The sequence below is a fragment of the Hippoglossus hippoglossus genome, chromosome 3, assembly GCF_009819705.1.
Source record: "Hippoglossus hippoglossus isolate fHipHip1 chromosome 3, fHipHip1.pri, whole genome shotgun sequence".
In the NCBI taxonomy this organism is placed as follows: Eukaryota; Metazoa; Chordata; class Actinopteri; order Pleuronectiformes; family Pleuronectidae; genus Hippoglossus; species Hippoglossus hippoglossus.
Genome location: NC_047153.1, coordinates 15,579,372 through 15,593,159, shown reverse-complemented (window position 1 = coordinate 15,593,159; position 13,788 = coordinate 15,579,372). Strand labels below are relative to the sequence as shown.

Sequence of the window (13,788 nt, the reverse complement as noted above, 5' to 3'; positions counted from 1 at the left end):
CATAAAGAGTTTGGTCTCTTCTACTTTTGTGAATATGTTGTAAAAGCAGTCAGATTAATATAGGTATATATGTATACATATATCTAACCCAGCCCTTATACTTACCCTGAGCTTTTTTTACACACACACACACACACACACACACACACACACACACACACACACACACACACACACACACACACACACACATATATGTATATACAGTGATATAGTACAGTATGTGAGCAGTGGTTGTTTGAGAAACACACAGTTCTTGCAGTACAGAGCCGTGCTGTTCAGCAGACAGGCAGCCAAAAACAAGCTACTGAAAAGAGCCACTGTGTTCCTACTTTGCCTGAATGAACTTTAACTTTTAAATCCGCAAGTACACATTGAAAAATGCATGAGCATGTCTCGTGCGCACTGCGAGTCGTGTATGTGTAATCATTTTCCTGTCAAAAGGACGGGTGTACTTGGAGAAATTGTGACGTTGTGATGAAATGTGCCGCACCAGCCATCTATCTTCTCCACTGAGCTGTGCCACATTTTGAAAATGAGACCACACAGAAGTGCATCTGTGGACAGTGAGGCAAAGTGTAGGTTGACTGGGAACAAACAAGGTGTATTTAGTTGCAGAGGAGGCTTCAACCGAGATGACACGACTGAGAGGGCGGGGGGGCTTTAGCCACAGGATCCTGAAACAAGTCTGTACGCTGAGTGAAGAAAAAAGATGCACGGTGATAGCGAGGCAGACAGAGAGCGATGGTTGAATAGAGATGGCTGAATAGATGATTCAAGCGAGGCAGTCACTGGCTGAGGGTGTGGGCTGAATTAAAAACTGTCTTTTATTACCACTGCACACAGAATGCTCTGGACTCAGTCTTGCCCTCTTGTGTCCCTGATGGGAAAGGAAGAGTTCAATCACAGTCCCATCCATGTTCCTCAGGGATCCCACAAGAGGTGGTCATTCAGTATTAAAAGCTCAGCTGGGTTTGCCTGTGTGAGAGCACCTGATCTGGAGTCTGGTGTTTCGTCTGCTCTGTGCGCCTCACTGTCCTCTCTTTTCCTCCCCTTCCTCTATGTTATCATATTACATCCACTTTCACATCCTTCTCCTCCAACTCCACTGTCGCGTCTCTTCAGCTCTCAGTGTGGCTGAGTCACACTGTGCAGATAAAAAAAAAAAAAAAAACTCGTAATGAGCACTGGCAGTGTGTGTGGGACTGAAATCAATATCCTAATCTCTCTCTGCTTGTGCAGGATAGTCATAAGAAACCATCCCACTCCCTTTGACTGCAGCTTGGGTTATCAGTGGTACTTGCATTTGAAAGGAAATACCTCGGTCTCATCTGAAGTTTAATAGAACAAAGGAGAGTGGGACTGGTGCTGCTGAGGCTCCACATGGTGCAGACAGGACTCTACTGTCAGTTTGGCTCAGGGTCTTTTAGTGTGGCCATGATGGTGAGGGTGGAAGGGAGGGAGTGGACATGGTGGTGGCGTCCGTAGTTGTTGTGTTCAAGGAAGCATAAAAACTGACCTTGTCTTTCGTCTGCCACACCACTGATCCCCCTCCTTTAGTATTCTCAGCCAGGTGTGGTCGGTACAGTCTATGGGTGTTGAAGCCCAAGTGGCCTCTAAACACACAACCAAAAGCATAATAGTTGACTAAAATTACCAACAAAATAGCCAATAAAAAATAATCCAGCGATAGCAGCCTGGTAAACTGGATCAATCAAATCTCATCCATGGGTTGGAGCTCCTGTCAGTGTTGGAGCCTCCATGGAGACGATTCAGCTTTCAAATTTGGGTTTGACACGTACTCCAGAAATGTCCAGAGATTTTCCAGAGTTTGCTTTCGACATATGAGGAACGCAGCAAGAGATTGTGCGGATCAGAAACGTTCACGACAAGAGAATGTCCGGAGCATGCAGGAGGCAGGACGTGACGGAAAGATTCTATGTTTTTGTTTACAGCACAAATCCTGCGTTGGCCTTTATTGTCAAAAGCTCTTGAATCCCATTGTCTTTACAAGTTGACAACTTTGTCTACATATCCCTCGACATTTTACCAGAGGTCAGGCAGGAAAATTACCTTTAAGTACGATTCAAGTCAAAGTGGCTGAATATGCGGCTTCTTTGCATCTCTGCTGTTTGTTAAATCTGTCATTTGCTTTTAAATTGCAGTAATTTCATTGTTGTTGCCGAGCAAAAGAAAACCTGCAAATGTGTCATAGTCTGTAAAGAGATGCGTTACTGTGCATAATCAAACTATGATGTAACACTGCCCCCTGCTGATCACAGATGAGACTTGCTGCACACTCGATGTCCGCTAAACCCTGAAGCCACAACCTGTGATTTTACAGCTGCTGCAATGCTTTCCAACAGAGTGTGGTTTCATCACTGTGGAACATGTATAATGCTTGTAAAATGTAGATGGTGAAAAGGGTCAAAGACTCATCATGATATGACAAAGCATGTGTATTAACAATACATACCTATACAGTCACATAGTAAAAACCTTCCTTGAATTTATCTGAGTTGATTGTCTATTTGAATTATTTTATTTATACGAATAGAAGTAGCTAACTCAGAGCGCATTTCTATCAGAATGCCTTTTTTGATTTTACCTGGGTTGTTTGTTCTTTTTATTTTTGTCCTTGGTGATTTGTTGTCTTGTTTATTGGGAAACAGCATCTTGAAAAGTGCTATAGTTCTTTATTATTATTATCATCATTATTATTAATGATGATAATAATACACGTTATTTGTATAGCATCTTTCATACAAGAAATGCAGCTCAAAGTGCTTTAGATAAAAATAAAAACACGTTTATATATAAGTTATATCTTATTTTTCAGTCTCACTATGACTTTTAGCCAAGTATAGACAGTACAGTCTAATTTTACAATGCAACATCCATCAAATAAAATGAAATGAAATATCAGTAAAATAACATAAAAACAAAACAATTTAAAGTAATAGTAAATAAAATATCAAAATATGATAAATAATAATAGGTCATAACTTTAATCCAGGGTCACAGGAAATAAGACTATTTCAGGGCCCCTGGTCAGGGTCAATGTCTCCGTGTGAAGATTAAACTCAATCATAAGATTTATTTTTATTGCTGATTTATAGGTGAGTAACATCAGGGGAAACAAATGCAGAATATGAGGTATCGGAATTCAACTAATAAATGTAGCACAGGAATGTTCAGATACTGTGATTCTTTGTGGATCAATGTTTAAAAACCTCTTTGTACTGAGCCTCCTCATCCACGATGCTCCTCCGAGACCAAACCCGAAACACAGCCCAAACTTTCGGGCTCCTCCCTCCAGCTGCCCCCCTCAACCTCCAGCCTCCTGAACCCCCTCCAGTGTTCTGCTGGACCCATGGAGCTGCTGCTGCTGCTGCTGCTGCCTCACAGAAAGTAAGATGTTTCTCACACTAACACCCACTCACCCGGTCAGTGGATCCAGATGGTCAGTAGCTCCTCCGGGTGTCGGTGTCCAGCCTCATCCTCATCTTGTGGTTTGTTGTTCGGACTGCTGCCTGGCTAAGTGCTAACGTTAGCTTAGCCGAAGTTATCTGGGGGAAACATGCAGCCTAACGAGCAAGTGTAATAACGTGGGGAACTTCTCGTAGTAGGAGCTTTAGAAAAGTCGACACTTGTGTGTTTTCTCTCATTTGTGTGTTTTTTCCTCCCACGGGTAGCGGTTCCTGACGCGTCCATCTTTATCTGGTGACTTTGGCACACTGTGGTAACGGTGGCTAGCTAACGTTACCCTGCTAACATGCTCAAAATAAGTTTACACCACCTCGGAACACTTCGGTGTGTGCAGACAAAGTTTACACACAGAACAAGTAGGTTCCCCACGTTGATAAACGTCGTGTCGCGTTCCTGATCGTAGTCAGAGTCGTTGTTTGTGTTATTTGTTTACAATGAAGACGAGTGACGACTTTCAACTAACGTTATTAACTATAACGTAACTTTATGAAGAGATCCCACATTCAGTTTTCAGACTGATTCATTGTTGTGAATGTCGTAGAGCTGCATGTGCCAAAGTGTAAATAGTGACGCAGGAGACAATCCAGGTGGTGAGAACTATCTTTACCGAGCATGGATCAGAGAGGTTTGTGTCCTGCTGCTGTGAGAGGAGGAGCAGAGGTTCACCCAAAACATCCTGATCAGACCTCATCACTGCAGCGGTTTATTGTTTGAATTAAATTTGTGCCTCTTTGTGACAGAGCATTGACTCATAACACATCATAACAGTAGTTACTGGGTGTAACTATGACTCTATGAACACACACTTGAGTACCCTCAGCACCCTAAAGCCCAATTCATGCTCCTGCGTTGAATCTATGGCGTGTACCCTACGGAGAACCCTACGCTGTACCCTGACATGCAGCTCCCCAAAAATGTAACCACGAGCCAAGATGACTCCGATCACAAGAGCTTGGCAGCATGGCACTCTGGGAGACAGTATTTGTTGCAGTTCTTTAAGAAAATGTAATTGCTCTTCAACATCTATCTGCTCTTACTCCAACATGGCAACACTCCCCACTGTTCTGAAGTAAACAGAGACGCCAGAGGATTCGTAAATAAACGGATCGGAAACCGGAAGCAACTCATCACAGCAGCGTAGAATCTCTTTGACCACTAGCATTTCGGTGGTGTAATTGCAGAATGACACACACCCACGCACAATGAATGCTCACAACAGCGTACGCCCTGTGCGTAGGCTACGTACGTTCCTTCGATGCAGAGCCATGAATCGGCCCTAGGGGTCGGAATGTACTTGCTGTTGACTTCAAGTGAGCAAGAAGGCTGCTTCGAGTATGGTGCATAGGTGGTGCAAGTCCTCTGAATTTATCTCAATGTATACACAAGTTGCAATACCCTCATCCAGGCCACGGCTGAAATTAGTCCTTGATAGAGTCAGTGGACACATCACATGGGGACGTAGAGTTTTCTTTTGCCGTTCTCACAATTTTCACGACGTGTCTAATTTGGGGATCTGACATACCACCTAGGAATGCGCAATCGTCGAATTTTCTGTCTTGATTTTATCATCACCAAATTTGTAGCTACTCGAGATTCGCTATCTGTCTTTGTGTTTATGCAAATCTGGAAGTAGAAGATAGATCGGTTTGAGTTTATGGAGCAGTGCTCTTGGCAATCTTTAGTTGGAGTTCTGTTGTGTGCCCTCTACTGGAAATCTCCCTTAACATGCATTGTACCTAAACACGTACGTAAACAATAACATTTACGATGCAGCCGGTTGCCTACGCGTGTTTACACTGTAAGTTTGTTGGGGGCCTTAGGGCTCATTTCAATTTCTGCCTTCAAAAAATCAAGAAAAAGTGTGTTTTGAGCTACTAGGTTGGTTTGCTGTATTATCATGTCATCAGTCACCTCCTCACTAGTAGTCTTATTACATTCTTCCAGATGATGTAAGATGTTGTGGTCCAAAGATGAACAATACATAACAGAAGAAAACAGAAGAGCTCCAACAGCGAAGCAGAGATGTCTCTTAAAGTGCCTGGTGGCCAAGGCAGAGGGGACTTTTCTGCAGTGCAAGTAGCTGTTCGAGTGCGCCCCCTGCTGCCTAAAGAGCTTCTACACTGCCATGAGAGCTGTATCACTGTGGACACTGAACTTTGCCGGGTCACCCTGGGCCATGACAGACACTTCCTTTGTGACTTCCTGTTTGAAGAATCCTGCTGTCAGGAGGAGGTTTATTCTGAGTCTGTACAGCCACTCATCGACGCCTTCTTCCAAGGGTTCAATGCTACAGTGTTTGCCTACGGACAGACAGGCTCAGGCAAGACCTACACCATCGGAGAAGCTAATATTTGTAAGTTACTGATTTCTTTTTTGCTCTTCCTACATTGTCTACTTCAAAATATTTGGTTCCAACAGTGTTTTTCATCATCAGCGTAAATTTGAGCTGATATTTTCCCTTTTCCTTCCTATTCAATGGCATTTTGCATTGGATAAGACCAGAAAATAAGAAGACATCAATGTGACTTGTCCAAACCAGTTGCATGTAATTATTTGTATTTAAATTGTGTTGTAGGTTCCTTTCGAGATGAGGTGCAGGGTATCATTCCAAGGGCTGTTGCAGATGTCTTCAAGCTGTTGGATGAAAATGACCTCACAGACTTCTCTGTCCGAGTGTCCTACCTGGAGGTCTACAAAGAGGAGTTCAATGACTTACTGGAGGTCGAGACGGCCAGCAAGGACATCCACATCCGAGAGGATAAAGGCAACATTGGTATAGAATACTAATATTTTCATTCCGCTGTTACATGTATTATTTATGAGCACATTTCTGCGGTTGTGAGAATTGTTAATGGTTGGTGTATGCATGTATTTACATTTTATATCTGTGTGTGCTTTCATAGTTTTGTGTGGCGTAAAAGAGTGTGAAGTGGAGGGTCTTGATGAGGTGTTGAGTTTACTAGAGTCAGGAAACACAGCCCGGCACACGGGCGCAACCCAGATGAATCCAAACTCCAGCCGGTCACACACCATTTTTACAGTGTACATGGACCAACGTCGGGGGATTTCACGCCTTTACGGTGCCACTGCAACGTCTGGACCACAAATGTTGTCTTCCAAATTCCACTTCGTTGACCTGGCAGGGTCAGAGCGCATTTTAAGGACAGGGAACACTGGAGAGAGACTGAAGGAGAGCATCCAGATTAACAGCGGACTGCTGGCCCTGGGAAATGTTATCGGGGCGCTGGGGGACCCCAAGAGGAAAGGCTCTCACATACCATACAGAGATTCTAAAATCACAAGGTACGTTTTTATTAAGTTGATCAGACACATGAGATACCGTAACATAATACAGGATCTGGTGTAAAATGTCAGTTTGGTTTGATATATATAATCTTTGTATCTTCTAGGATCCTAAAAGATTCCTTAGGAGGAAATTCAAAAACACTGATGATTGCCTGCATCAGCCCATCCTCCTCAGACTTTGATGAGAGTCTGAATACACTGAACTATGCCACGAGGGCAAGAAACATTCAGAACAAGGCCACTGTCAACTGCAAGCGTGAGCCCGATCGTGTAGAAGGGCTGGAGCAACAAATCAAGGCCCTGCGCAGAGCCCTCGAAAACCGCCACCGTTCAGAGACCCGCATCATCGCTCACGCTGATCCAAACAGGAGGCCGCGACTCGGAGAGGGAGAGATCAGCAGAATGCAGGCCCAAAGTGCTCACTACCGGACCTGCACGGACACTGCTTACAGGTTAAAGTTCATTCATCAATCAAAATACATGAAGTTTGTTGTCATGTTGTTTAACTACTCTTGAAACGTCTTTAAAAAAAACGAATAATAGAATGTTAGTATATATATATATATATATATGCTGCATTTCTTAACTTAATTTCACTCCATTGTAATGTTGCTGATACATCACAGGTTACTGCGGGAGCTGCAGAGTGAAGGGGCTCTGAGTGCAGAACAGGGTTTGAAGGTGAAGGAGTGGCTGTGCTCAGTGGAGGAGGAACAGAGCCGACTGACCACTGCTTCAGGACCAGACAGTGGTATCGAGAACAGCTCCACCGAGGAAAGTGTTGCACTGAGGAGGGGAAGGCCCACTGTGAGGAACCAGGTTAGTCTCTTAAACTCTCAAATATTTAGACAGTAATTAGAAGAATTTTTAGGAATTTAAGTTCCTTACTGATATGTTTATAAATGTTTTTTATGAGCAGGATCCAGAGGCTCAAGAGGAGAGTTGGAGTCATGAGCATGAAACTGAGAAAGGTGGAGAGAATGAGGACAGTGTTCAGCTTCAGGCCCAGATTCAGCGGTTGGAGACAGAGAACACAGACTTTTTAGCTGCTCTGGAGGATGCTATGGAACAATACAAGCAGCAGGTCAAACACACTCTTATTCTAATGTTTTCATACGTAGGAACCATGGCTTAGCAATTGAATTGGACCAACATTATTCCATTTTCTTTTGAGCAAAAACCAAGTTAAATTTAAATGTTCAATGGCTTCTTTAAAGATTTGGGCAAAGATTAAAGATAATCAATTACTTCACATTATACAGATATTCTCCCTGATGGAAAGCTGCCATAACACTTGTTTTCTGTGCATTCTATTTGAACCTTTTTTAGCCTTAGGATATCTTTTAACTTATGTGATTGTTTTCCTTGCCTCAGAGTGATAAGCTGCAGGAGCAGCAGGACCTGATCGCAGAGCTGCAGTGTCAGCTGTCCACTCCAGGGCTGGTGGGCCTTAACCTGAGATCCCGGCCACACACTGCCCCTATTGCCTCCATGCAGCAGAGTCAGAATGGAGTCACATTCAGACAGGTAACCAACCAGTAGAGCTAGACTAGAGTAAACTATTTTTACACACTTTACAGAGTATATCACAGCCTGCTTCTTTGTCAACCTGTGGGTGTATGTGTGTGGTCGCAGATGAGTCCAGTGGGCTACATCGGTAATGGGCCTGGTGGTGATCACGATGGGAACCTCTTTGAGGAGCTGGGGATCCAAGGAGGAGCAGAAATGTCGGACACAGAAGAAGAGAGCAACTTCTGCCAAGAGAGACGCAAGTATGTTGTGTTTATAGAAATCACAACCTACAACTTTCAAAGGATTCAGGGTCAGTGCGCCATGTTTAAAGTGCCTATGATGTAATGCTAGTGATTGTCTCAGGCAGGTGAATCTAACCTGGACTAAAAGGGAGGTGTTGTTTGGAGGACTAACAGCTGGTGGTAAAGGTCCAGCATCTCAGCTGCCTCAGCACATGTGTTTGACCAGAAAAGCATGTAAGTGTAGAACTGTCTGATGTGCCTGTCTTTCAATTACTGCCACAAAGCCTTGTCTGCTTCCTCATTACACCTCCCGGCTGAGCTGTTGTTTACTCTCTGATCACCGTGTAGCCAACTCCAGTTCTGGGGACACATCGGCACGCGGGAGCTTGAAAGGTTTTGAAGGCGCTTCAGACTGGGGGCTACATCAGGCACAGCAGAAGATCCGCGAGCTGTCCGTCACCATCCGCATGAAGGAAGAACTCATCAAGGAGCTGGTCAAAACAGGTATCTATCCGCATTATCGTTTTATTAGCTGAACCTTTTCCAAATATAGCCTTGTCTCTGTTTTCTTTAAGCCAATTGTTAATCTTTGCCTTTGTTTTCTTGTTATTTTTTCAGGTAAGGATGCTCAGGCCCTGAACAGGCAGTATAGCCATAAGATCACAGCTCTGGAGAGTGAAGCTGTGCAGGCTCGACAGGAGCTGCAGGAGGCCCAGCGGCAGCTGCAGGATCTAGAGAGACAAGAGAGAGAGATCAGCACAACGGACAACACAAGAGCACAGGAATGTCGCAGGAAGATAGCTGCTGCTCAGAGCAAAGTCAAGGTTCGACTGTCATACCTATTAATCCTTAATAACACATCAGCAACAGAGCCATGTTAAATTAAATTGTGTGGCCTTCAATAGTTCTGTGCTGCAAAGATACAATTTTAAACCCAGGTTCCTGCTTAATGTCTAATCCCTTGATATATGATTCAAAGCAGCACTTCTACTCTGACCCTAATGTTCTTGCACTTGAACATTTTTATGGTGGTGCTGTAGGTTCTAAGTCAACGTCAACGGGATACTGCTCGTCTAGCTAACCTGCCCGCACAGAACGAACGCCGCGTGTTGGAGCTGGAGCGCAGTGTGCAGTCTATGAGGCAGCAGCAGGAGCAGCTACAGAAGCGGCTGCGTGAGGAAAGTCAGCAGAAACGACGTCTAGAGACCGAGATGCAACGAAGAACTCACAGAGTCAAGGTAGCACTGAAGAGAACACACTGACAGAGCAGCATCAGTACATGTTTTTAATGATCAAACAAACACTGTTAGTGTATTTAAGAAATGTATATCACCACCCAATGCTTCGGTTTTAGTAGATAATCAATCCTACACTGATGTAGCTGTTAATTTGATGGGAAATGTATTAGTGGAGATGGGACAGATCCCATTTGGCTTCAACATAAGGTTTCTTACTGAGAGTTTTCTTAGAAGCATTGATTACTAAGCTGCTCTCAGCTTAAAAGAACTTTCTGTCAGAGTTGCCTGTAATTGTTGGAGTTTACCATAAATATCACAGTACATTAGTGCCAAAAGCGTTTATTTGCTTTCTATAGAATTAGTTTTCCTTTTATCTTCATCGTCATCGTCCTGTAATTCATTTGGTCTTCTCCCCTGCCTCCACCGCAGGAGCTCGAGATAAAGAACGAGCAGCAACAGAAGATCCTGAGGATAAAAACGGAGGAGATTGCTGCGTTTCAGAGGCAGAGGCGCAGTGGCAGCAACGGCTCAGTCATCTCATTGGAAGAACAACAGGTCTAACAATTTTCTTATTTAAAATAGTGCAGTGTTAATAAAAAATTAGCCCCCCCTGACAGTTTAGTGTGAAGCCATTTGCTAGCTTCATCACCACATGATCCACTGAAGAGAAGTCATTTCATTTTATTGCAGTGTTTTGTGAAATTGACAAACAGATATTTCAGCTTAGTAATAATAGAATACTGTTATTACGTGTTCATGGTGATAAATGTGACTTTAAATTGCACGTGATAACCAAGTATTTTTTATTAGAGCTGACTCACCTTTTTAAGCATTGAAAATACTGTGATACATGAAAATACAGTGCAAATACACAAGCTTTTTAATCTATTGTCAGTAGAAGTAATATAATATATGGAATCTACATAGTTCTTGAGAATTGATGAAAATGTGCTAAATGTATTTTCACTTCCTGACTTTGTCACTTTATCTTTCCTGTGTGCTTTACTACCAATGAGCAGAAGATTGAAGAACAAAAACGCTGGCTTGATGAGGAAATGGAGCGGGTTCTGGAACAGAGAAGAGGACTAGAAGATTTGGAAGGAGAGCTGACGAAGCGAGAGACGATCCTGGCGAAGAAAGAAGCCCTGCTGCAGGAACGCAGCGGACTGGAGACCAAGCGGCTCCGCTCCAGTCAGGTATCAATCAACTCAAACCACTCACTTGAGCAGTCATGGGAAACTGGCAAAATACTGAATGTTTGTTTTCATCTTCTCACCAGGCCCTGAGTAAGGACCTGGTGACGCTAACAGGGCGAATTGAGTCCCTTGAGAGAGAGTTGAGTGAGAGGAACGGCCTCCTTCGCAGCAGCAGCGCTCAAGATTCGCAACAGATCCGCCAAGAGATCTCCAACCTCCGGCAAGAGAAAGATTCGCTGCTCAAACAGCGAGTTGAGCTGGACGATAAGCTGCGGCAGGGTAACCTGATCTCCCCTGAGGTCAGATATTACTCTGGAGATCAAGCATTTGAATGTGTTATGCTCAGAATGAGATAGAGATAAAATACTTAGCAATTATGGTAATTATGGCTGGCAGGACCGTGGCACTAATTAGACCTTACTGGAAACTCTAATATTAGCTGTCTGTTCACATTATCATTAAGATTGTGTCTGCTCTTTCAGGAGGAGCGAACGCTTTTCCAGTTGGACGAGGCAATCGAGGCTCTGGATGCAGCCATCGAGTACAAGAATGAGGCCATCAGTCAAAGACAGAGGCAGCTGAGGGCTTCTGCCAGCATGCTCTCCCAGTGGGAGATGAACCTCATGGCCAAACTCAGCTATCTGTCTGGCTCTGAGACCAAAGCCCTGCTGTGCAAGTACTTTGACAAGGTCTGAACTTCCGTGTGACATTCGACTTTTCTTTTACCATGTTCACCCATTTCAGTCATCCAAAATGCAATATTCTACTTTGTTAGACAAGACTTTTTGTTGGTTACAATATCAATCGTATTAAACAAAATCCTTATTAGTCATAAGCCATTTTCAGGCATGAACGAAAATGTCAGGAAAATTGGGTCTTGACATTTTCCGCAGAACTCAGCAGAGGATTGTCAGATGCGTTCAGAACAACAGGAAAATGTCCAGAACATTCAGACAACAGGGTGATGTCTGCATAGAGCACGCATGAGGCAGGACTTGACGTATAAATAATGGGGCGGAAGGCAGTTATTGTTTGCAGCACATCAACACCATTTTCACGTGGGCCCACTCGTTCATGTTCTGGATATTTCACTAGGGGGCTGTTAGGAAATGTTGTGGAAAATGTCCGGAGCAATTGACATTTGCATTCTCATGTTGATGTGGATGTTTAATGCAGGTGGTGACTCTGCGTGAGGAAGAGCGAAAGCTGCAGCTAGCCCTGGCTGAGCTGGAAATGCAACTGGACGAGCAGCAGAAACTGGTGCAGTGGCTGGAGAATGCCCTCGATCGCACACAACTCGACACGGATCGCCGACTCACACAACAGCAGAAGGAACATGAGAAGAGTGTGCAGCTCTTACTGCAGCAGTGTCGAGGTGCATGGATATTGACAAAATAATGATTTGATAACAGATTCAAATTCTTTCCATAATCGGCTGTTAGAACTAATAAGTACTAGTACTCGTGTAACTTAATGTTTGTATTCTCTGACCCTGACAGAGCAAATGGACGAGGGGTTGGCAGGAAGGCAGCGGCAGTACGAGGGATGGATCCATAACCTCAGCAAGGAGCTTAACCACTTCAAGGCTGCTAATGTGGAACTAAGCAACAAGCTGAGGGAGCTCTGTGGTTCTGCTAAAGGTAAATATATGTAAATGTTAAATCTGCCTGTTTTGCCATTAGATCTCTGTGTTCCCACCTGTTTTGTTGAGTACGCTGTTGACTTGCCTTGTCTCTCATCTGATGGTAAAGCAGCAAGCGTCTGCAGCATGGAGAAGCTGACTCGCTGCCCCGAGGACAGCCCAGGGGTCAGAACCGTGGGCCAGCCCGACAAAACTCCCAGGTCTAGGGAGGAAATGCGTGAGCTGGTAAACACCCCGCTCCCGTCCACATGGCGGCGCTCTTCCCTACCTATAGAGGAGCCTGCAGTCATGGATGAACTGTGGCTTCAACCGGCTGGGGACGTCTCGGTTAACCGTGTAGTTCAAACTGGTACGGGGCCCTGGGTCGGGCAGACATCCCTGCCTGTGGTCAAATCTCGCCGAGAGTCACGTCGCCCCAGCCTCAACGTCGGACCACTGAACTCAAACAATGCATTAATCGACGTACGGAAGAACCCTGTCTGAATTTTAGTAAAATGTTACTTTTACGACCAATCACCTAGATTTTGTTCTGTGGTTTCAGAAATATTGTTTTGTCCACTTTTTGTCTTTGTATTACAGTTTTTATTCTTGTATATAAAGTTTTGTATTAAAAACAGAAATCCACTGATTTTTACAAGAAGCACTTTCACTAAGGTAAAGTTTAAGTTTCCGTTTCATACCGTCATTTGTATGTTTCTATTCTTAGCAACCATGAAAGTCATTAAGACGTGAATTAGTTACATTATTACAATGTGACATTCTCTTTTCTTTTTTTTCTAATAAGTACGCGTCTTTTCACCTTTAAAATATTTTATATTAAACTGTTTTTGCCTTCCACACTCATCTGGCTTGTGTTTTCAGTGGCAGACAAAAAACTCCAGATAACGTAATGCACAACATTTTATCTCACACCGCTCGAAAATATAAACCACAAAAGAAATAAAGTAATTAATCATTGAAATCTATTTCAGTAATACACTGTAGCAAAGTAGGGTAAACATAAGTGAAATCCCTTGAATCAGGTGATTTAAGACAGGTTTTCCCACTGGGAAGATGAGAGACATTGGATGCCCATCAATTAAAACTTCATATCTTTACTCAGAAATAATAGGTGGAAAAAGGATAAGCTTTTTTCAGTGCCCCTCTAGACACCCAAGGACACC

The 13,788-nt window shown here is 43.7% G+C and overlaps 1 protein-coding gene across 3 annotated transcripts; it reads left to right on the top strand.

Moving 5' to 3' along the window:
* The first annotated feature begins 3,266 nt into the window (after positions 1 to 3,266).
* kif7 (kinesin family member 7) lies at positions 3,267 to 13,468 on the top strand. Of its 3 annotated transcripts, none has more exons than XM_034581307.1 (20): positions 3,267 to 3,411; positions 5,450 to 5,842; positions 6,065 to 6,262; positions 6,393 to 6,792; positions 6,900 to 7,247; positions 7,422 to 7,614; positions 7,715 to 7,879; positions 8,170 to 8,322; positions 8,431 to 8,567; positions 8,671 to 8,783; positions 8,898 to 9,053; positions 9,168 to 9,373; positions 9,590 to 9,787; positions 10,217 to 10,342; positions 10,807 to 10,983; positions 11,067 to 11,282; positions 11,466 to 11,672; positions 12,160 to 12,358; positions 12,483 to 12,623; positions 12,738 to 13,468. In XM_034581307.1, the coding sequence occupies exons 2-20, from the start codon at positions 5,512 to 5,514 to the stop codon at positions 13,106 to 13,108; spliced, it is 4,035 nt and encodes a 1,344-aa protein (XP_034437198.1). In that variant the 5' UTR covers positions 3,267 to 3,411; positions 5,450 to 5,511; the 3' UTR covers positions 13,109 to 13,468. The 3 variants fall into 3 exon arrangements, with proteins under 3 accessions (XP_034437198.1, XP_034437197.1, XP_034437196.1); XM_034581306.1 differs by having other exon boundaries at positions 12,735 to 13,468; XM_034581305.1 differs by having other exon boundaries at positions 12,483 to 12,624; positions 12,721 to 13,468.
* The last annotated feature ends 320 nt before the right edge of the window (positions 13,469 to 13,788 follow it).

Bases quoted from the DNA above. Each gene is read 5' to 3' on its own strand.
- kif7 (XM_034581305.1), top strand. From the start codon at position 5,512: ATGTCTCTTAAAGTGCCTGGTGGCCAAGGCAGAGGGGACTTTTCTGCA. The intron at 9,374-9,589 runs GTTCGACTGTCA...GTGGTGCTGTAG, and splicing joins CTGCTCAGAGCAAAGTCAAG to GTTCTAAGTCAACGTCAACG. The intron at 12,625-12,720 runs TAAATATATGTA...GCCTTGTCTCTC, and splicing joins CTCTGTGGTTCTGCTAAAGG to ATCTGATGGTAAAGCAGCAA.